The sequence below is a fragment of the Heterocephalus glaber genome, unplaced genomic scaffold (genome assembly GCF_053883595.1).
Source record: "Heterocephalus glaber isolate CG9 unplaced genomic scaffold, H.glaber_assembly_v1.0 deba00001497, whole genome shotgun sequence".
NCBI classification, from domain to species: Eukaryota; Metazoa; Chordata; class Mammalia; order Rodentia; family Bathyergidae; genus Heterocephalus; species Heterocephalus glaber.
The window spans coordinates 3,458,896-3,482,590 of NW_028258320.1; the positions used below are offsets into that span (position 1 = coordinate 3,458,896).

General features: G+C 51.1%; 1 protein-coding gene across 8 annotated transcripts in view; it reads left to right on the forward strand.

Annotated features, from left to right (window-relative positions):
* Positions 1–23,695, forward strand: part of Daam2 (dishevelled associated activator of morphogenesis 2) — a 108,541-nt gene that overhangs the window by 78,159 nt on the left and 6,687 nt on the right. For 7 of the 8 annotated variants that reach the window (XM_004846631.3, XM_004846634.4, XM_004846633.3 and 4 more), the window contains exons 10-21: positions 780–897; positions 3,203–3,341; positions 5,943–6,001; positions 6,118–6,302; positions 6,867–7,166; positions 12,170–12,277; positions 14,400–14,426; positions 15,435–15,541; positions 16,636–16,720; positions 18,497–18,603; positions 18,757–18,845; positions 23,380–23,548. In XM_004846631.3, coding sequence (XP_004846688.1) covers positions 780–897; positions 3,203–3,341; positions 5,943–6,001; positions 6,118–6,302; positions 6,867–7,166; positions 12,170–12,277; positions 14,400–14,426; positions 15,435–15,541; positions 16,636–16,720; positions 18,497–18,603; positions 18,757–18,845; positions 23,380–23,548 — 1,493 coding nt within the window. The remainder of the gene's footprint in view (positions 1–779; positions 898–3,202; positions 3,342–5,942; positions 6,002–6,117; positions 6,303–6,866; positions 7,167–12,169; positions 12,278–14,399; positions 14,427–15,434; positions 15,542–16,635; positions 16,721–18,496; positions 18,604–18,756; positions 18,846–23,379; positions 23,549–23,695) is intronic. The other variant, XM_004846637.3, reaches the window with a different exon arrangement.

Consider the following 23,695-nt stretch of genomic DNA (forward strand, 5'->3'; position numbering starts at 1 on the left):
AGCTCCTGTGCATGAGTAGTCTCCAGGGCCTTTCTGGGATGATTTTTCTGTGCCTTCTAGCAGTTTCCTGAGTCCCCTCTCCCTACCCCTAACCAGGTCATGCTTAGCAATCCTGAAAACACACCACCACTGGCTCAATGTCATATTATAAAAAAATCCTCCCCAAACAGGAAACTCCTCCTGGGTGGTGCATGGAGAACCCACCACTGCCCACTGTATTCTCACCAAAGCCTGGGTCTGAGCCTCATGAGCTACGGTTAGAGGGGACAGTCAGCCTGCAGTTGTCACATGGCGAGAGTAGATCAGGGACTTGAACTGAGGTCGTGGACCTGTGTCACAGGCCATGTGCTACTCTGAAGCATCCACTCTTGCTTCTTCCCTTTAGTTGGAATCAGTAGTTCTCAGCCACAGGTGCTTTTCCTCCCCCATGAGGGCACATCTGGCAAAGCTGAAGACAGTTTGGTTGTCACACTTGGGGGCGAGGGAGGGGTGCGAAGGGCAGGGTGCTGCTGGCTTGGATAGGCAGAGGCTGGAGATTTTGGCGAGCATCTTACAGTGCAAAGGCAGCCCCTGCAGGGAGAGTTATCTGGCCCAGGGTGCCCACAGTGCTGAGAAGCAGAAAGCCTTGTTTATGTCATGAGCCTCTCTCCCCTCTTCTTTTCTCCATCTTTCTCCTTTCGAGCCTGGGCCAGAGGCAGGGGAAGAGGAGCCCTCCTAGGAGAGGGGCTCAGCGATGGAGACACAGTCTTCTCCCCAGTCACCTTGCCCCTCACCCTCAGGTCCACATTGACACCAAGAGTGCCTCTCAGATGTTTGAGCTGATCCACAAGAAGCTGAAGCACACCGAGGCCTACCCCTGCCTGCTCTCTGTCCTGCACCACTGTCTGCAGATGCCCTGTGAGTACCCTGCCGCCTGGCTGCCTGAGGGCTGAGCCCGGCTCAGGGCAGGCGGAGACGCGGGACTTAGGAGGGCCCTTTCTGTGTTGGGGAGTCTGACTGTGTCTTGCTCTGCACTTGTCCTTGGAAGCCACGGGCCCGTGACTCGGGCGCCTCCCTCTCAGGGTCAGGACATCCACTGCCACCCTGGGGAGGAGCTGGAGACTTGGCTCTGAGCAACTCCAACATCTTCATCCAGCAAGCAGTGGCTTGATCATTGCAAAATCAGACAGCTCTGTGGTCAGCTCATGACAGGAGTACTCAATACTGTGTGTGTGTGTGTGTGTGTGTGTGTACTAGGGATTGGTCCCTGGGCCTTTGCACTAAGCTACATCCTTAGCCCTTTTTTATTTTGAGACTGTCTTGCCAAGTCACCTAGGCTGCTTCCAACCTCTAGATTCTTCTGTCTCAGCCTCCTAGAAGTCCTTTTGTTAATTCCAAAAAGAAGTTTCATGCTTAAGAGAGGAGCCCGGATATGTGATGAGCTTGCTGTTTGTGTGTGTGTGTGTGTGTGTGTGTGTGTGTGTGTGTGTGTGATGTGTTTTATCAACTCTTCCGTCTAGTCCTTGCTGACCCTCACCCTAATCCTCTTGGGTGTGTGTCTCCTTACAAACTCCAGATAGCATCTTGGGAGCAGGAGGTTAAGTTCTTTATAGGTAGGTGAGCACAGTGTACGAATCCATGACACATACTTGCTAATAACTACTCCAGAATGCAATTGGCAATCAGCTATCACTGTAATATTTGGTAGTTTAGTGTCTCATAAAAATAGAACATTTTGAAAATTCTTGTAGTCCACCAAAATGGTCAGCCTAGTCGGGCTTGCCAAAATGGGGGTGCTGGTGGTGACAGTTAACAACTACAGTTCATTGCATGCCACCTCCGGGGCTCAGTGGGTGGAAACAAGGTCTTCTCCCTCCTGTTCTGCTCCCCTACTGCTTGTCCCTCTCCACTCACTGTGCCCCTACACCCCGAGGCTCACATGGGCAGCAGAGTACAGCACAGTGTAAGGTTCTGTAGCAAGCCATTGTCTCTGCACCTCACAGTGACACCAGCAGCACACATTCTCATCTCCGTCCTACAGGCTGAGTGAGTTCTTTAGATACAGGGGAAATTTCCCCTTTCTTGGGTTTTGAGTGAGACGTGTTCCACCTCTGAGAGCCTTGCTGTCTTTACCTGGCTGCAAAGTAAATGGGCAGCTCTGCCACTTAGCAGTGCCCGTGTGGATGGATCCCTGGGAAGGCAAGGGAGGTGGAGATAGTGAGCCAGACCAGGAAGCTATCAGGTCTCCAAACTGCAGCACAGGGAGTCTCCGTGGGAGATCTGGGAGGAGCTGGGAGTCCTCATTTTTTTTTTTTTTTTTTCGTTTTTGGTATCGGGGATCGAACTCGGGTCCTTGCGCTTGCGCAGCAGGCGGCGAAACCACTGAGCTAAATCCCCCACCAGTCCTCATTTCTTTTGCACCCAGGAGTTTCTGTGCTTTTGTCCCAGGAGCAACACGAGTGGGTCCCTCTATTCTCTTCATAAACGGGGCTTTAAGGGTGTGATCTGCTGAGGTGAGGCGGAACTGGACGTCAGGTTACCCTGGTTGACTTCTGTTGGTAGTCAGTAGAGATGAAATCTTGGGATCAAGGGCCAAGGAGGAGAAGGAGTGGCTCTTGTGTGAGAAGGAAGACCACACCCAGCCGGGGTAGGGCTGTAGGGGATGAGGCACAACACACAAGGCCTTTGTCTTCATAGCTCAAGGTCACATCTCCCCCAAGAAATTTTGGTTTCCATAAATCCCCGCTCTAACTCATTGGGATGCTCTCTCAATGCACATCTGCAATCAGTCCCATTCATCTTTTCTGCAGAGCACTAACATGGATAATCCTGAAATCTTTTTAAAAAAAATTTCCCTGGAGACTTCATTATTAGGCACATAATATTTTAGAACAGGTGCTTTTTATAGATAATGAAAAAATCTGTTTGCATGTCCAGGCCATACTATGCCCAGAGTCCCAACAGGGAAGAAAGGCAGCCAGGGAGCATCTGTGGAGGGAAGGAATATGTTGGGAGGGTTGGCGCGTCCATGTGAGGTCAGGTGCAGGTGATGAAGAGATGACTAGATTTGGGAGCCTCTGTTGTTAGCAGCTGCAGTGCCTCCTCCGTCAGACTGGGAGCTTCCTGTGGGAGTCGGGGCCACCAGCAGGAGCCAGAGCAGTCTCGGGCAGGGCTCCCGGGGCCCCCTGAGCCCAATCCAGATGTGATGCGTGTTGTCCCTCAGACAAGCGGAACGGTGGCTACTTCCAGCAGTGGCAGCTCTTGGACCGCATCCTGCAGCAGATTGTCCTGCAGGACGAGCGGGGCGTGGACCCTGACCTGGCCCCACTGGAGAACTTCAATGTCAAGAACATTGTCAACATGTGAGTAATGGCCAGCCATTGACTGTCTTGCCATTTTTCATCTACCTGCCACTCTGGGTCTCTCTGGGGACACCTCAGCTCTCTCAGTCTGGTCAACCCCAAATGGTCATCTTACAGTACAACTCTAAGCATGGGAATGGTTTGTTTCCATACTGTCCAATGAGGTAGCCGAATGCAGTGTATGCCTGGTGTGACTGAGGAACTGAATTTTAAGTTACACTTCATTTAAATGTGAGTAGCAACATGATGTGTGGCCAGAGAGGATCCTATAGTAGGTACAGGTGTACAGGGTATGTTCTCCACTCTCAGTAACCCACTGCATGGGTTGGAGGGGATTTACACACATTTACAGGGTGCACAGGATAACTCCAAGCCTCCATCTTGCTTTTGTGTGACCATGAGCTAAGAACAGTTTTTGTGTTTTATACAGACAGACAAGCACAAGACTATATGACAGGTGTGGTGCATGGAACCTACACTGTCTACTGTGGTCCTCTCTACAAAGCTTGCTGCCCCCTGACACAGCATGGCTATTTGAGCACCAGCCTGGTAATAGGGTGGTCAGAGTTTGCTACTGAGAGACCCTGAATAGAGAGGGATGCAGAGAAATGAATTCAAATTTATATCAGTTAATAATGAGACCTCCCATTAGCACACTAATTTTTAATCTTAACCTTTTTTTTTTTTTTTGGTACCGGGGATTGAACTCAGATCCTTGCACCTGCGGGACAGGTGGTGGAACCACTGAGCTAAATCCCGGCCCTTAATCTTAAACTTTTACTTAACTTTTAATGTCTGAGCTGACTGTCTTTCAGGAGCTACACTCTCTCTCAGAGATTCATTAGATTGCGTCCCAAAGCCAAGTAGAAAAGGAATTTTGAACTCTTCTCGTTTTTATTTGTGCAGTCAGATGGTGACGTATATTGGATGCTTAGTAAAGTAACCAAGAGGCAGCTATGATTTTATTGCCTGCAAGCCCTTTACACTCGGTAGTGGAGAAGCGTTCCCAGCTATCAGAGGCTGACAACCCCTCAGGTCTGATGAATGTTTTGTTCCTCCTTGGGCAAGAATTTCTATGATTTCTTTAAGCTGCTGCATCTAGGAGGGCAGGTTGCAGGTGTAAATCAGCATTCAAGACTGGACTTAGCTTTGCCTCTCTCCTCTACTGGCTGAGGCCAGGAGATTGGAACCAGAAGGGCACTCGTGTTCCAATTTGCGTCTTTTCTCCATTCTACTTCCCCCTGCAACCCTATCTGTCTTCCAGCTGCCTTTCCACTGGCCAACCAGGTTTGGCCTCTTCCAGAGGTATCCTAGGGGCAGGAAGGGCAAATGAAAAGGTCTGAATTGCTCAGGTAATGGAGCAAGCTGGCTTCCTGCTCCCTGGGTTCTGCACCTGGGCAGGCATCGCTGTGCTCCTGGGAGCATCACAGGTTCCTTGCTGGGTGCCAGCTCATGGAGTTTTCCAAGGTGGCTGGCTGCTACCTGCCCTCCTGCCAGGCCCTGGTTCCCTGGTAGCCCATTGCACGCCCACCTACAGTGTTGATGTTCCTAGTTTTCTCCCAGACAGACCCTGGGAAGGACTTCCTGTTGCTCACCTTATTCCCACCATGAGGTTGGCTGTTGCCCATCATAGCCATGGGCAACTCTCACATGCCCTCTCGTGCCTGCCAACTAGGTGCAAGGCGGGTCCCACACAGCGGTGCTAACCTCATCTGTCCTTCACCCTGTGGATTTGCCAGGCCCCGAGTGGGACCCTAATCTACCCTCCTTCCTCCCAGAGCCAGGGAACATGGGGCAAAACTCTGGGAAGGACCAAAGAAAGCCCTTCCCTGGATGGGGGTAAAGGATGTAGCACCCCAAGGATCAGGGCAGTGGCTCCCTCCAAAGAAATCTCAGCACCAAATCCTGGCCCCTCTTCATGCCCTGTCCCCTCTTTATATCCTCGATTTGGTTGAGGCCAAAAGTCATGGATCTGACCCATCACATTTATAAAATAAATGATTCTTAGGAATCTCACCTTGGGATTTTACCCTTGGTGTACCCGCTGTCTAGGTTTAACTCCTTGTTACAGGAGTCTGACCTACATGAGGCCCTGCTAGTTTTTCAATAGTTTTCCCTCACCCTCTGCCCCCTCCTGTGCTGTTGGGCAGGGGCAGTTTTTCTGGCTTTTACATGCTGGTCTTTGGAAGCCTTGGCTGTGGTAGGGCTGGTATTTCTTTCTCCCAGATGCATGGACCTATTTTCACAAGGGGCATAATAGTTTGTATAACTAAGGGAAACTCGAGATTTAGTCCCAGTTCTGCTGTTAACTGGCTCTCATCCCCATCTGGTCCCTGAACCTCAGTAGCTTCACCCGTAGCACAAAGGGATTGGATCGAGGTCGTTCAGGGTCCTTTCTGCTCTCGTGGTCCAAGGGGACACATAATAATAACTGGGCAGGAATGACACCTGGAGAGACATCTGGAATGTCAGAATGCTAGTCTCCTGGGCATGGCTGCACAGATCGGAGACCATGGTCCAACCTGGCCTGGAGAGCTGTCTTCCGGAAGTGGTCAGCTGATGGCCAGCAGCCACGTTGCCCCTCCCCTCTTCTGCACCCAGGCTCATCAATGAGAATGAAGTTGAACAGTGGCGAGAGCAGGCAGAGAAGTTCCGGAAAGGTGAGCAGCCCTGCCCAACGTGTGTGCAGCCCACGCCTCCTCCACCACCCCGGCCAGCCTGGGTCCCCACTGCCTCCCCCAGGAAGAGCACCCATGGTCACTTTGTGTCCTCCCAGAGCACCTGGAGCTCATGAGCCGGTTGGAGAGGAAGGAGCGGGAATGCGAGACGAAGACTTTGGAGAAGGAAGAGATGATGCGGACGCTGAACAAGATGAAGGACAAGCTGGCCCGAGAGTCCCAGGAGCTGCGCCAGGCTAGGGGACAAGTGGCAGAGCTGGTGGCACAATTCAGTGAACTCTCAGTATGTGGACACTTTTTCCTCCTTTATGTGGCTCAGCACAGACCTGGGCTGCAGAACGGTGGGGAAGCAGGTGTATGGTGGAGCCAAGGACCCTATGATGAAGGAGAACAGGAACTGGGGGCTCAGGCCAGGACCCAAGGGACCATCGGGGATGTCTGGGTCCCTCTGGGTCGGTTAGAAAACACTGTGCCCCTTCCTCTGATGACACTGTCCCAGGAAGCCCACCTTGGACAGCAGAGTGCAGGGGGGATTTCTGCTCCCCTCACCCTCTCAGTTTAAGCTTTCAGTAGCCTGTACACTTGTATGTATCCATCCCGCTATTTCTCTGGGATGACAGCGACTCTGATTGTCCAGTGTCCACGTGTATTTGTGTGTGTGCCTTTGTATCTTACTGTGTAGGGGGTTGGATAGGTGGGATGCAGAGAGAGAAAAATGGGAGTGGGAGATGGGAGGCTGACCCAGAGTCTTGTGTAGACAGAGGAGAAAAAAGGAGAGGGAGGGTGCCGAGGGAGCTGCAGGTTCTGTGCTGATGGCTTTGTCTTTCTGGTTTTCTGTCCCTCACAGAGAGGCCCTGTATCCGCCCCACCTCCCCCCGGAGGCCCACTCCCCTTGTCCTCCTCCGGGACAGCTGATGACCCGCCTCCGCCCTCACCCCCTCTCGCCTTTGCCTGCTGCTCCCCGCCGCCTCCGCCCCCCCTTCCTCCCGGTGGGCCTCCCACTCCCCCGGGCGCTCCGCCTTGCTTCGGCCTCAGCCCAGCCCTCCCTCAGGACCCCTTCCCCAGCAGTGATGTCCCACTCAGGAAAAAGCGCGTCCCACAGCCTTCCCACCCGCTGAAGTCCTTCAACTGGGTCAAGCTGAACGAGGTGAGCAGCAAGGATGGGACAGCAGCACGGGGCTTGCCACCTGTGGGGGGCGCTGGTCCCTCCCTGTGCTGTCCTGGGTAGGACGGCGAGGGAGGTCACAGGGGTCATCCGACATAGGTTTGCTGGAGCCAGACAGCTCCTGGCCTGCTGGAGAACAACCACACCTGGAAAGTCACTTGGCACATAGTGGCAGTGCTCCTGTTGGTGGAGCCACACTTGAGTGTGCTGGGGGTGGGCAGAGTAGCGGAAGTCAGAGCCCAGGTTAGGCTGTGGCCTACACAAGCCTGGGCTGGGACCCAGCACTGCCAAATAAAACAAGACAGGGCTAGGCTGGAGTTTCAGGGAGATGCACAATTGGGGTACAGGGTAGACATTTCAGGGCAACAGCTTGGGCTGGGCTTCGCATCCTGGTGAAGACTAGGACATGTGTACCAGGGACTAAGCGTTTGGCAAGATGTAGCCATGTGGCATCCATGGCGGTGGGGGGGGGCACATTGGTCATGTTCTAGAGCACAAGGGTCCAATCTTTTGGCTTCCTGGATGGCATGGAGCAAAGAGCGATTGTTGGGCTGAATATATAATATAACGTGGTTCATGTATACGGGCAACGGGGCTTCCTTAATTGATATTTTAACTTATCATTTTACAACCAAATAACACAGCAAGCTGAAGTTTAATAATTAAGTAAGCAAACTTACATATCTGTCTAATAACAATAAATGGCTGCCTTCACGGGTGCTCACATCTGTAGGTCAGCTGAGATACTATGGTCAGTAATCGCTGTGTTTTGGCCACGTTGCACAAGCACATGTAAAATTTGGTACACGTGGGTTTCAGTGCAATTGGCCACGTGTGGGGCTCAGGCCTGCACGCCTCCTTCCTCTCCTCCTCTGTTGCCTACATGATCTACATAGTCTACCTACATAGGCACCACCATCCAGTCGTCAAAGATTGCACTCCAAATCACGTAGTAATGTTAAAGGTGGCGATACCGTGTGGCACTGTTACGAGATGTCCAGGCCATGCACAGACCTAGACCGACAGTGAGAGGCCTTCACGAGCATTATCCAGATAATCCCCAGACCCAGGCTCACGAGTAGGAGCTGATTCCTGTCTTGGACTCTAGTGAGCTTAGAGAAAGTGTGGGTCTCGGTGGACCCCTACTGCTCGAACACCCTGGACAAAGTCTTGGCCCTGGTTCTATATGATGGTGGCTCCTACTCAGAGGGCTGGTGGCTTTGTCCCTTCGGTGAACACATGCATTGCCATGGGTTTCTGTTGGCTCAGCCCATACCCACACTCCAGGCTCAGCCATGCAGAGCTGGGGCTTGTGGATACACTCAGACCCTCTTACATGGACCCGTTGGACTCACTCGTGGGGAATTCAGTTACCTTGCATGTGAGTTTCAGTGAGCTCAGGGAAGAGGTGGTGAAGTAGACCAGGGAATGAAGTGGGTGGTCAGCTGTGTGCTAGATGCCGCCCTCTGGTGGTGGACCATAGATGCCGCTGCGCTGGGAGAGTTTAGGATTTGTCACATTAGGAAGTGTATTCAGGAAACACCTAGAGATCCAGGGTAGGGGCTGAAGGGGAGGGTCTGACCTCAAACCAAACCTATGGAAATCATTCAGCTCCCTCCCTTCTGGAATGATCTCCAAGATTCCGTCCACCCCTGTCTGTGCAATCTGGGTGGAAACATGGAGAATGAATAGAGCCCGTTCCTAGTCTCCGGGGCCTCTGAAAACATGTCCATGTGAGCTATGGCAGCTTTGGAGCCAGGTTGGTCAAGCTTGTAGCAATTGCATGCACGGCTGTGCCCTATGGGTGCTGCTGCCTGGCCAGAAAGACCAACTGCTCATGTGCAGGCTCACTACTTCCAGAACCAGAAGCTGGAGGCTGTGCAGAAATGTTTGTGAGCAGAGATGATGTTATTTTTATTGTGGTGAAAAAAAAGACTTTTTTGGGCTTCTGTATTACAAGTTAAAAATGAGGCGAGAGATTATACTGCAACGTTTGTCAGTGGCGGCTGAGGTGTATAGACAGGGTAACTAATAATTCTGTGACCTTTTCATATAGGGAGCTTTGTGCTTAGCCTGGGGTCCAGGAATAGTGACGTCTGCATGAATCCCTGATCACTCTGAGGTGGCCAGTGTCATTCCTGGACTGGAAAGTGGACAGAGTAGATGATGAGGAGCATTTTTAGAAATGGTAGACATAAGCCTGGGATTTAGCTCAGTGGTTTCACTGCCTGCTGCGCAAGCGCAAGGACCCGAGTTCGATCCCTGCTACCAAAAAAAAACAAACCAAAGAAATGGTAGACATTTGGGCAGGAGATGGGTAGAGGGGCAGTGAGTGATATGTGGGATCCTGCTAGCCCATCCCACTGGTGTGCCAACAGTAGGTTATTTTATAGTTTGGGCTTCAGGTTCTGACCTGTAAAATGGCGACAGTGACGATATTCATCTCAAGAGATGGCTGTGAGGATTGTCTGATTTAATGCAGATATTCCTCCTTGAATGACCTACCTGTTTAATGACTGAGGCATGCTATTTGAACTTGCAACCTGCCCTGCCACTTGGACTTATGACTTGCCTTTTCTTTTTTTTCTTTTTGTACAGTTCTGTACATCTTGTTGATACAGCCTCAATGTCTTTTTTTGTGCAGTACACCTTGTTTGTACAGTACTGTAATTTTTGCTGATTATACCTTATAGCACTGTAGTTTTATGATGTGTTATACATTACAGTACTGCGTGTAAGACTTATGCAAATAAAAGCAAAGTCACCAGGTTGGAGTTTCCTTTGACCATTTCTTTGTTCTGAATATTGCAATGTATATACTACATACAATTCCTCATTTAATGAGCAATGCATTTAATGGCTCAGTTGTAGGACCGGAACTCAGTCATTAAATGAGGAATGTCTGTATACATAAAGTATTTGGAACAAAGACTAACACACAGAAAGTCTTAGTAACACTGCTAGATTAGTTACTGTTAGTGGCATTACCATGCATGCTTGAATCCTCATATCAGCACAGTGAGGTGAGCAGCTCCGAGATTCTGTTTCCCTTCACATGACATAGGGTAAGAATGGCACCCCTCCGTTTGCCCATAGGCCCACATAATGGGAATGTCGGCCAGCTGGGCTGCCTAGCCAGCCCCCAAGGCCATGAATGCTCTTTAGGGGAAAAACATAATGACTTACATTCCTGAGAAAGATTTCCCTGGTAGTTAGAGGATGTCTCCAGAGGGCCAGACTTCCCGGCACTCCAGACTGCAGATGGCAGGGTCTTGGGCAGAGTAGTGAAGAACCTAAATTCGAGAATCATGAAAATAGGTGGGCACCCAGAGGGGCGTGGTAGAGATTAAGATGTGGTGACCATCGGAAAAGGCCCACCTCTCTCTGGCTCTGGGCTTCAGTCATCCCTGCAGCTCCTTTGGGCAGGTGTCGGGGAAGATGTAAGAGAGGGTGGAAAACACCTGTCTGTTGTCCTGTGGAAGTTCTTCCTGCCCCTTCCTTCCCCTGGCCCCACCAGGAAGGAGGGGATGGAAAGCTTTGGCTCAGAACCTGTGCCTCACGCCGCCCTATCTGGACCTCCATGGGGGATTCCCACTCCATGGGCTGGGGACTCTGCGTCACTCGGCGCCTCCTACTCACACAAGTCTCCATCCCATCCCCTCTCTGCTTCCCGTGTCCCCATTTCCTGGTACCCAGAACCTCTCCCCAGTCTCCTCTACCCCATGCATGCTCCTTTGCACATGCACGTGTACACACACACACACACACGCACACGCACACGCATGCTCGCTCAGAATGGTTGTTTCTACCATGAGAAGAATGTGTCTGTGTTGGGTTTGGCCAGTTGCCTGTATCCTTTGCTGCTCTGAGCTTCTCAGCCCGGCATTCCACATGAGGGTCCCTGGCCTTCGGAAGGCCACAGGAATGTCCCCACCCCCTGACTCTGGCCTAGCCTCCCCTTTTCAGAGTTTAGGAAAATAAAAGTGAGTGAAAGGTATGCTTCTTTCTGCAGGCCTTCTGAGGGGGAGATGGCGGGAGGAGGTGGCGGTGGGCAGAAGGTCTGGCTGCCCCCACAGAGGAAGCCGGAGAGTCCCTTTCCGGGAACAGCAAGCTCCGGAAGAGTGAGGATCCCAGGAGGAGCTGGAGGGGTCCACTGGGGGCTGGTGTTCTGCACTTGGAGCTCTGTGCCTGTCTTCTTGTCCTCTAAGCCATCAGCAGGCCCTTGTGAGAACTCTGGGACATTTGGGGGCTTGGCCAACAAAGAAACCTTTGTCGATACCAGTGCAGGGGTCCTACCCAGAGACGGGGCAGTGCTTCCGTGGAGTGTCCTTGCACCGTGACACTGTATGCCCTTCCCGGTCATGAAGGATGGGGATGCCCTCCTGCGTCTGACCCACAGGAAGTTGTGCCTCAGCCTTACTGGTCTGAGCAGAGTCACTCCAGGGCCCAGGCTGTCCTAACCTTTGGTGTGGATCCATTTTCTGGAATCTGGGAAAGTAGGAGCAAAATGCTGGGAAAGAAAATGACTGTCTCAGATATGGGAAATGCAGAGGCTTAGAGAGTCCCAGATGTGTGTGGGTCCGGCCAGTGACAGCCACACAGCAGCACCTGCAGGGCACTGTACAGATCTGGCCTGTGCGGAGTGCTGGAGCATTGCTTTGCTTTTGCTTTTCTGGGAGGTGCACAGTGTGTCCCTTTTCCTACTTGCCCACTCATTGCTCAGCACCTCAGTGAATCTGGGACGTGGTTCCATGTGGCCCCGGGTGAAAAGCAGGAGAAGGAAAGTGTCTTGGCCTCTGTCCTGGAGCAGAGTGTTGAAGAGGGGCAGAGGTTTGGAGTGGGGAGTGCCACCCTTTCTGAAGGTCCCAAAGCCTGGCCACTGGAGTACGTGCTGTTGGGGGATAGCTGGGGTCAGTGCAGTGCTGGGCGTCTCCATCATGAAGGAACTGAGCCAACGGGGGTCTCCTCTCTACCCCAAATCTTAGGAGCGGGTCCCTGGTACCATATGGAATGAGATTGATGACATGCAGGTATTTCGGATTCTGGACCTAGAGGATTTTGAAAAAATGTTTTCAGCCTATCAGAGGCATCAGGTAAGACCTCGCCCCCTCTGGCTGCTTGGGTCTCGACTTCCACACGACACACCCCTTGAACTTGAACCTTCGCCCTTTCCTCCCTCCCTTTCTCCCTTTCTCCCCCGCTCCCCTCCTCCCTGGCTGCTTCCTTCTCTCCCCCTCTTCTCCCTCCCTCCCTCCCTCCCTTCTTCCCTTCCTTGCCCATATACTGAACAACTCGATTCTCTGTGGTACCACACTCCTGTGGACGACGTGGCTCTAGGAACTGGAGGTGTGTGGCCGCAGTGCATCACAGCTGATATTCACTCAGCCACGGATGAAATGGCCTTTTGGCCCTTTCTCTCTTATGACCCAGAGCCCTGGAGGTGGGATCTCAAGGCCTGGCCACCGTTGCTCCCTGCTGTCTTTGGCCTAGGACTCACAGATGATACCTAGGAGTCATTGTAACTTTTCAATCCATGTTGGCCACTGTATTCTCCTCTCCCAACACCTCACGTGTCCACGGAGCAGAGGTTTCTGCTGGGAGGGGGCTGAAGGTCTCTGCTCCTTGTCATTGGGGAGCCCAAAGGCCCATAGAGGCCTTGGCCTACCCTACGGGCTCTAGGTACACACACCCGGCCCGTGAGTCTGAGCCTGCAGCCCCACAAAGGTTTGGGGCTTGGGCAGGTGGCCGAAAACAGGGCATTCCTGAGGCATGGGCCTCAAACTATGCCAGGAAGGAGCTGTGCCATGGGAATTGCCAAAAATGCTGATTCTCAGAGCTCTCTTTCAAATACTGGATGATTCTAGAGATGAGTGTGGGCCCAGGAACCCCAGGGTAGCTGCATGCTGGGGGCCCTTTGCTCCAGTTTGGGAATGATTGCCTGAAGGTCCTTGCTTTCCCTGACCAGCCTGCTCCGGGGCTGCTTCCCCTGGGCTTGGGCTGTCATCTTCCTGGTTTCCCTGCTCAGCCTGGGTTCACATCCAGGACTCCAGTACCGGTGGGGAGGCCTGGAAGGGACGCCCTGGCCTGCTTTTCCCAAGTCCAGCCCCATGGATGACCCTTCCCTCGGGCAGTCAGGGCCCAGGACCCATGGGACTACATCTCCAGCCCTGTCCTGGGGTCCTAGAAAAAAGATTTAAATGTGGTGTCTGAGGCGTCTGATTCTCTGTTCCTAATTCCGGGAAGCAGTGTAGACCTTGCCGTGATAGGGCAGGCGTGGCCCCAGGCCCCACTGAGGCTCCGGAGCTGGAAGGATTCTGTAGCCCTGTGCTTCTCAGAGTCAGAGCCCCAGTGGGACAGAGGAGCATGTGGGTCTGGCATGGCGGTCACACATCTCCCTCTGGCCTGAGTGTCCCTTCACGCTATACGTCCGGCCTGGCCTGTCCAGCCTACAGAGAGCGGGGCGCAGGGGCAGTTGGGGGAATGGGTGTGGGGTTTAGGTCAGACCAGGTCTGGTCTCTACCGGCTTGCTGAGTTGAGCTGAGATTGGAAGACTCTAGCAGTCCTCTCGGAGCCCACTCAGCAGGCTGAGGCTGCCTTGTCTCGGTGACTGAAGCCACAGCAGCCAAGCAGGAGTGAGCCCAGAGGTGGCGTTGGGCTAGTCACCTCCTTGTCCCATCCTGGGGCCCCAGGAAAGAGGTCGTGGGAGCCACAGCTTTCCCTCCGTGCCCGAGGCAGGTTCCGAGCTGGTGATGTCAACTCCCTTGGCATCAGAAAGGGAGGTATGGGCTGGGCCTCCTCGGCTCCCTTAGATGTCGCAGGACAGATGAGGGCAGGGAGCAGACTCAGGACACCTACTTTCCGCTCTGTCCCTCCTGTCTCTGCCACACAGGAAAGGTGAACTCACTTCGGGCAGATTCTCAGCAGAGGAGAGGAAGAGCAGGACAGGCAGGCCACGGGGTGGGGACGCCGGGCTTCCCTGGGGTCCCCCGGTCCAGTGTATGCAGGAGGAGCTGGCTGCCCTCTGCTTGTTTGGCTTCTCTGCGAGCGCAGTACTGCTTTGGGGTTCGTGTCTCCAAGCATGGGGTCTCATGGGGTCAAGGTGCACAGAGTAGCTGCTAGGACCCCCACACCCATCCCGCTCTTCCCAGTAACCGAACCTCTGACTAACGTTGTGCATGTTTAATTCTCTGTCACCTGTGGCTGCTGCCTGCCTAGGAGCTGATAACTAATCCTTCTCAGCAGGTGAGTCACTCTGGGCTCTGAACCTTCCGACTCTCAGCCTCTGCCTGGGCTCTGGCCCTAACCGGGGCCCAGCAGTGAGGGCCTGTCCATGTCACCCCCTGCCTTCTCAGCCATGTAGGGTGGCACGTAGGAGGGCCCCTGGAGTGACAGGAAGCTTCTAGATTTTTGAGCTTACCAAGGCCCAAGGCAAGCAAGGCATTCTGTAAGGCTGCTCAGGTTGGGCACTGCACAATTCCAGGGGCATAATTCACGTAGATGGTGGTGTGCGTGGTGGCCCTGGAGTTGTGTAGTGTGGAGCATGGGCTTGGAGGAAGTGTCTAGAGTAAGAATGGTCCACTGCTTAGCCACCTGCCTCCACTGCCAGGGCCCCGAGAGGGAGAAGGGGTGAGATCTTAGATTTCTTGAGAATCTGCCAGCTGTACTCCAGAGAAAGGAACTCTGGGTGGAATTCTGCCTTGGTCTCCACCCTGCTGACCTTGTGGGTGCACGTGGGCTATACCTGAAGTGCCCAGGAGTCAGGAGCTGTGGCCTTTGGATGGGCTTCTCACCCTAAGCCTGGGAGGCCCTCTGGGTGGGGCAGTGGGAGTTGGTCCTGCAGGGACCGAGGTGGGCCAGGTCACCTTGCTGATGCTGCAGTGTCAGCCTCATCTTGCCCGTCCACCAGATGTTTCCCCAGGGGGCCATAGCCTGATCTCTAACCACGGGTTCTGCATGCACACCCTGTCCGTCTCTGGTCCAGGATAAAGCCCCCGATCCAGGCTGTGAGAGTCAGCTCTGAAACACCCTCCTCTCTTGTCCTTTGTCTGTCTCTGTCTCTGTCTCTGTCTCTCTCTCCGTCTCTGTCTGTTTCTTCTCTCTCCTCTCTCTCTCTCTCTCTCTCTCTCTCTCTCTCTCTCTCTCTCTCAGGAGCATCCCCAGGTTGGCAGGAGGGTGGCTTCTGGGGATGGGCAAACAGAGGACTAGGGAGAACCCGCCCCTCAGTCCTTCCCCTTGGCTCCTTGTTTGCAGAAAGAGCTGGGCTCCACTGAGGACATCTACCTGGCCTCCCGCAAGGTCAAAGAGCTGTCGGTCATTGACGGCCGGAGGGCCCAGAACTGCATCATCCTCCTCTCCAAGTACGTGCTCTCCCGGGAACCTGTTCTGGGAGTTCCTGGTGGGAGAGAAGGGGGTTGGGGTTGGCTCTCTGGGGTGAGAGGGGGTCCAGCTGAGTGCCTTGGAGCAGTGATCGCAGCCTCTGCTGCACTCCAAGGCCCTGGCTGGGCCCTGGGGAGGGGCACTCACAGATCTAGAGCCCTGTGCTGGGAACCCCATGGAGCCGCAGCCTGGGGCTCTGTAGGCTGGAAACTGCTGGCGGCTGAGTCGCTCAAAGCCCACAGAGGGCCCAGCTTGGCTTAGGCCACTGAGCACCATGATCTCAGCCCCCAAGCATTTCCCGGGCTGCAGAACAAACAGGGCAGTATCTGCTCTAACAGCACAGCTTCTGTGCAGAGCCACCCCAGAGCCAGGGTCAGGGGGCACCGCCTCCCTGCTATGCTGAGTGCCGCCCCCAGCACCTCTGCAACATCTGCCCCCACTTCTACCTCCCCCAGGGCCTCAGTTTCTCCTCTTGGGGGTGGGGGCCGTGCTGAATCCCCAGAGCTCCCCACAGTGTGCACACCGGAGGACACACAGGGCTGTGGGGGTGCCCTTAGGTGTCTCACCAAGCCCTCCCAGAGGGGAGCCACACCACTCAGAGCAGCTGTGTGGGAGCTCAGGCACCCTTAGGGACTGAGTGCCATTCTGTCTCCTGAGAAGGGGGCGGGAAATGGTCCCCTCAGGGGCCTGTTGAAGTCCCATCCCATGCAGATGCTGTAGATGTTTTAGGGACAAGGAGAAAGAGGATCAGAAACCCTTTGCCCTGCGCCTTCAGTCCCTACCGAAGGTGTCCCTTTTCCCTCCAAATGCCCCCCTCATTTCTGACCAAGCATCAAACAACACACCAGGGGCTCAAGCCTTGCTTTAGAAATAAGATGCTCATCACTGCGTATGCAGAGTGAGTCCTGTTAGATCAGTCTGAGAAGAAGGTTTTGCAGAGGAGGGGGAACCACGAAGTGCTCCTAAGTCCACATTAGGGAGAGAGCAGAGGATGAGGCCATGTGGCCTGGAAAGGAAGGGTTGGAGGCTGCCCTGGGCCCAGGGGCCAGGCTGCTCAGGGTAGACTTTGCCTCAGGTTGAAGCTTTCTAATGAGGAGATCCGGCAGGCCATCTTGAAGATGGATGAGCAGGAGGACCTCGCTAAGGACATGCTGGAGCAGGTGAGGACCAGAAGGGAGCTGAACCTGGGGGCAGCTGCACCCCCTCCCTGGAGCCCCCAGAGAGTCTGAGACTCTTGGGTCCAGGAGAGACCAAGCTGGGGGAGTTGGAGAGCTGGTTTCTAGAAACTTCCCTGGTTAAGCTTTTCTGAAGAAAGGCTGGCAAAAGCTGCCAGGGATCTCTGAGAAGGCTGTGGAAGGAGATTTGAAGTAAAATCTTTCTTAGGTCACAAGCCAAAGTCAGGGCAACAGTAGCCACTTCTCCAAATCTCATCTACCTCTATTTGTTGTGTTCTTTAAGAGAAACCTAGAAAACACCAAGCAAAAATAACATCAATTAAAAAGAAGAACCTACTGTCTATCAAAAGGGAGGACAGTATTACTAGAGTGAGAAGACAAGCCAAACCTTAGAAGGTAGCTACCACACGCGCACGCATACACACACACACACACACACACACACACACACACACGTAACAAATATTTCACCTTCACAATAAAGAACTCTACAAATGAGAAAACGGCAAAGCAATTTAAAAATGAGCAAAAGACTTGAACAGACACTTTATGAAAGAGGATGTCTAAATGGCTGGTGAACATTTGTAAAGAGCTCAATCCTCTTGGCCCTCAGAGAAATACAGCGAGCCACGGTGAGAAAGCTACCCATGCAGTAGAATATTAAAATTTTAAAAACTGATAGTGGTACTTGCTGGCAAGGATGTGAAGTGATTGACATTCTTATTGGTACAATTTCATTGTGGAAAACTACTTGGCAGAGCACATTAAGGCTGAACATACCCCTACCCTATTGCCTGGTAACCTCACACTTAGGTATATACGCAAGAGAAACCAGTGTAAACAGTGGCTAAAAGACACAAGAATATTTATAGCAACTTTATTTGTAAAATCCTGTATTCATACAGTAGAATACAAGCAACAAACAAAACAACCAAGACTCAGCATGGATGACTCTTGGGCATTAGATTGTGTGAAAACAGCCAGATGTAAAAAAGGAACATAGAATGTTGCAGCCTGTTTTCTGTTGCTATGGCAAAATACATGAGATTGGTTAATTTGGCCCAGAAAGTCCGAGAGGTTTCACGCCAGCATCTGGTAAGGGGTATGTGCTGCGTCACGTGGTAACTTGGAGCAAGCATCCTAGCTTGAGTCTCTTATAAAACCACTAATGCCATCATGGGGACCCCATCCTCATGACTTCAACTTAATCCTGATTATCTCTCAGAGGCTTCATTACCAGATGAAGCTGGGGGGACACATTCACAATGTAGCATACAGTGTGAGTTCATTTATACAGAGTTCAAGAGCAGACAAATCTATAGAATTTGGTAGACAGATCTGGTAGAATTCAGTTGAGGCTATATTGGGCGGTGGGGGTGGCTTTCTGAAGTGAAGCCAAAGATCTTTCTAAGAGGAGGGGAATATTTTGTATCTTAGTCTTGTGTTTCAGTGGGTGGAGGGTTTTGACAAAACTCAATGAGCTACCCATTTAAAATGCGTGTGTTTTATGTAGATCATATCTCCATAAAGTTTGCTTAAAAACAAAAGTTATTGAACTGTGTACTTCAGAATAGTGTACTTTGTGTGTAAGTTGTAGCTCATTTTAGGAGGCCAAGCAAATCAAGACGTGAAGAACTAGGTGCGCTGCCACCCCCTTCCTAGCAGATCTGTCCACACGAGGGACCCTCTGACCATCCACCCCTACACCCTCGGATCTGCTGTTCCCCAGTTTCCTGTCTGACAGGCACCTACTCTTTGCAGCTCCTCAAGTTCATCCCCGAGAAGAGTGACATTGACCTCCTTGAGGAGCACAAGCATGAGATTGAGCGGATGGCCCGTGCTGACCGCTTCCTCTATGAAATGAGCAGGTTGGGGCTGCAGGGGAGGGGAGAGGGGCTGGGCTTGGGCAGGTGGGCTCTGGTGGCCGGGCAGGGTGGGAGGTGAGCAGGCTCAAGAGGAGGCAGAAGCTGCCTTCTTGCCCGGTTGGTGGCTGCCTGGTGACATAGCTCACCTGCCCACAGGATTGACCACTACCAGCAGCGACTGCAGGCCCTGTTCTTCAAGAAGAAGTTCCAGGAGCGGCTGGTGGAGGCCAAGCCCAAAGTGGAAGGTAGGGCTGACAGTGGGAGGAGGCCTGGGGTGGGGAGGCGTCTGGGGGACCTATGTGCGGAGGCAGAGGGAGATGCCTTCCTTATTCTTAACCCAAAAGAAAAATCAATTTCAAGGGCAGAATGTAAAACTATGACCATGACAGGAAAAATGCCCTGGTTTCTATTGGCACGTGTGCCAACCTTGTGACACATTCTATGCCTCAGCACTGGGACCCTGCAGGGAGGGGCGTCTGATGGCATCTGGGCCAGCGTGGGGCAGAAAGGATGCACAGATACACAGCCATGCCTGGCATGCACGCCTGGCTCCCTCTGTATCTAGCTGAGGTCCCAAGCACATAGGACACTTCCAGGGATATCATTTTAAGTGTGAGCCACCCAGAAACTGGGAAATTGTGTGAAGTGATCCGTGGAGGTGCCTGACTTTCTCAAACAGGAAAATCCTTCTAACACAGGATGTTTCCAGATGAGAAATGTGTAATTTCTGGGGCCCCTGGACCTAGTGCTATGTGAAACACCATATGTGAATGGTCTCATTGGGTCCCCACAAGAACCTTGGGGGTGGGTGCTGTCATCAACCCCATGGGCCTCCTTTCTCTGTCTCTAATGTGGGCTGTGGTAGTCACCGTGGTATGGATGGGTGATGGAGCCAGGATAGGAATCCAGGTGTTGCTCAGTGGGCATTTCCTTGGGGCTGCCTGTGGGGTGGTGGGGGAGGCTGTGGGAAAAAGCAGGAAGGCATGATGGTGGGCAGAAGGGGTGAGGCTGGCTGGCTCATTTGGGGTGAGGACGGGATCACAGAGCAGAATAAACCATGTCCAGATTCTGAGGGTGCGGGGCCAGGGGCCGAGCAGCACATGGCGCCCCCTGTTGGACACGAGGGGCAGTCAACACTCCATGAGATGCCAGTCCAGAGAGAGGCAGGCTGTTCCTGGGGTCCAGTGGGCTGCTTTGGGGAGGATGGAGCGTGCAGAGCTGGAGGCAGATATTTTTGGTAACCTGCACCCCGTTTCTTACACACACACACACACACACACACACACACACACACACACACATACATATAGTGTGCTCCCTCACACAGCCAAGGACCTGCAGGCTATGATCATAATCAGCCTGAGGGCCAAGGGAAAATATCAGGAGTTTCTGTCTGGCTGTTTCTCTTTGTCCCAGTGGTGATGGGTGGATCTTTATCTTCATCTCCACTTTCTGCTATAGACTCAACTATCTGTGTGTCTCAGGTTAGTTGAGTAAGTGTGTGCAGTTGCCATTTAGGGCTAAGGAAGCAGAGTAGCTTCACCATGAGGAGGGCCTAAGCCCAGCAGCCTCCTCCTAAACTCCCCCGAAGAGCAGTGCATGCTGTCTAAAGTCTCCTTTTAATATCAAGCTACACAGAACAAGATGTGCTGATGAGAACAAAATTGCTAGGGAAAATTGCTCTTCTATAGCTGTCCTCTGGGAGATTGGGTCGCCTAGAGCAATGGCCACTGTCCCCGAATGGCCCAAGGGTGAGGTGGGGAAGAGACGCCTGAAGTTGTTTGAGGTGTGATTGAAATATATTGTGAATATTTACATTTTAAAAATGTATTACAGTAAAAGACATTGGCATGAATCCCCCTCCAAAAATCCCTCTTGCTTCAAACACACGCATCCCATCCTTCTTGCCATGTTCTGAAGCAGCTCTGGAAGTCCTCTCTCATGAGTGTCTTCAGTTGTGCTGTTGTAGCTGCCACTGTGCCCAGAATTGATTCAAAACATTTACCTTTCATGGTCATTTTGGCTTTAGGGAAGACTCAGAAGTTGCATGGTGCCAGACCTGGAGAATAAGGTGGATGGAGATACAGTATCACGTATTTACAAGCCTGCTTTTCCACAGGGTGGCACTTGGCAGCAGCATTCACTGTATTTTTGATCACAGCTTGTGAAAACACTCACCAAAGAGGGCTTCCAGAGCTGCTTCAGAAAGAGGCAAGAATAATGGGATAAGTGTTCAAAGTGAGGGGGAAGATTTGGAGGGAAATTTATGACAATATGTCTTTTATGGTAATGAATTGCTTTATACAATTTAAACCCTCACTGTGTATGTTGATCATACCTGGTGTAGAAGTGGACCAGTGTGGTCATCTGAGTTGAAGAGCAGAGGATTGTGGAGGAGTTGGGATCCCTAGTCCTCCTCCTCCTCCTCCCTGGGGAAGATGCTCCTGAAGGAGCTAAATTTAGCCTGTCCCAGCAGGGTCCTGAGCTGTTGACACCCACTCTTCCTTCCCCCAGCAGGGGCGTGGCTCTGGGTCAATTTGCCAAAAGCCAATGCTCCACAGGTGACAGATTTACCAGTTTTTCTGTAAATATGTTCATGATCGTATTCTTGGCTATCTTCTCCTTATGAATATGTTCATTGCCTCCTATGCCAAATTCACTGATTCGTATTGTGAGTGCGTTTATTGAACAGAGTCAAGATGAATACGCTTGCAAAAGTAATATTCTCATGAATGTATTCATGGATATATTATTATTGTGAATGTATCTAAAATATCCTGGTTGCAGATGGGAGTTTTCTCATTTACACTGATTTCCTTTGAATTCTTGTCATTTTCTGTTTTGCCAACAGTTTAGCATTTTTTAGGAGGCTTCCTTTGCAAATTTTTCAAACAGAAAATCAGCCTTACCAAAGCCATCCCAAGAAATATGAATTGCTGGAAACTTTTATGAGTAATTATTTTTCCAAATAAACTTTTTATTGAAGTATGATGTGCATGTATATAAATACAGAAATCCTAAGATTTGATGCATTATTATGAAGTGAAACCCCACATGTGACTGACAGGTCAAGACATGGAATGTTTTTAACCCCAGAAGCCTCTTCCTATCCTTCTCCCAAACACATCCCTCCCCCTCCCTCTAAGGAGAGGAGCTATCTTGACTTCTAGATCACTTTTGTCTGTTTTGAACTTTATATACATGCAATAATATGGTATGAATAATTTTATGCTGGCTTCTTTTGCTTATTATTATCGTTGTGAGTTAATCCCCAGTGGGGAATTCATTTTCAGTGCTGCATTTTACTCCATTCTATAATATACATAATTTACTCTTTCCATTTATAATTTAAAAAAAATTGGAAACAGCTCAAATATCCACTAAGAGTGATGTTGCTTTTAGGTCATAGAGTATGCATATGTTTAACTTAGGTGCAACAGACAAAACTCATTTACGGCTTCTTTTGTACAGTTACTTATTTTTAACTGCTTTTGATGTTTTCTTCAGACTTTAGTTGAGTGGGTTTCCTTTTATCTTCTGTATTGGTCAGCTTTCTGTTGCTATGACTCAAATGCCTATGAAAAAAAACTTAGAGGATCAAATATTTATTTGGCTCATGGTTTCAGAGTGTTCAGTCCATGGTCATGCAACTCCAAGGCAGAAACATCATGGTGGAAGGGCATGGTAGAGAAAAGCTGCCTACCACATGGTAGGCAGGAAGCAGAGAGCAAAAGAAGAGCCAGAGGGGAAGGAGGTGGGAGCCAGTTATAGTCTTCAAAGACCCAGTAACCCTATTTTCAACTGGGCCTCATCTCTTAATAGCCCATTCAGCCATGAGCTCACCAGTGGATTAATCCATTGCTGTCTTGATGATCAATCCTTGATACATGAGTCTTTGGGGTATTTTATATTGAAACTATAACATCGTGATAAGCAACATTAGGAATTTTCTGTTTGGCATTAGCTAAAAGTCTTATCATTAATTTTAATATTCAGAAAACATATTCTATAACTAGGAGCCAAAATCTCAGTGTAGGAATTTGAATCCACTAAGGATTCAAACTAAGGAAGGGCCAGAGCATACACATCAGAATGGACTATTGGTTTGTATTTCTGGAAAATTATCATTTAAGCTTTGGGAGAAATGGTTAAAATGCCTAAAATTTGAGAAAAAAATTTTAAATAGAATTATATTTTTAATATAGTTTAAAAAAATTGTATTTAAAATTTTAATTATGTTTGAGTGTCAAATAAGTTATATCATCATCAAATCTAAGACATTATCCACTCTAGCTCACACTGTTACTTTATAGAGCGAAGAAAATCTAGGAATATTGTCCTTGATAACATATTATAATTTTATTGATGGAGTTGTCTTTCCCCAAAACAATAAAATACAGAATTTCAAAATAGGCAGAAGCAATTCCGTAATATGTAAGATGCATAAAATAAAAGTTTGATGTGTTAGGTTTAAAGTAAAAGCATCCCATTCAAGGGCAAACTGTCAGCAAGACTATAATAGTCTTTGTGTGCAAGATGAGACATTTTCAAATACATTCTCAGGAAGGGGGTACACTCTGAGAAAGGGCTGGTGGTGACTTGGCCTTGGTGACATTATCTGCTTCCCTGGAGGTAGGAAGAAGGGAAAGGGCTCCCTGAAACATTGTAAGGTCTCTGCCCCCCCCCCCCCAGTCTCAGACACACTTGCTAGCTGCTGTCTGAGCTTCGGAGTGTCCTGGCCTGGTCTATGCAGGGCTCTGACCTGTCCCCCTCTCCCAGCCATCCTGCTGGCCTCCCGGGAACTGACATGCAGCAAACGTCTAAAGCAGATGCTGGAGGTCATCCTGGCCATCGGCAACTTCATGAACAAGGGGCAGCGCGGGGGTGCCTACGGGTTCCGGGTGGCCAGCCTCAACAAGATCGCCGACACCAAGTCCAGCATCGACAGGTGGGGACCCCTGCTTCCTCGGCATCTTGCCCACCTGGCCCCTTCCCTCCCTGTTATCACCCTCCAGTCCCCTCCCCAGAGCTCCTCACCTGTTTGCCTTTCACCCACCTTAGCTTCCTCCCTTCCCCCATGCCCAGTCTCCCGGGT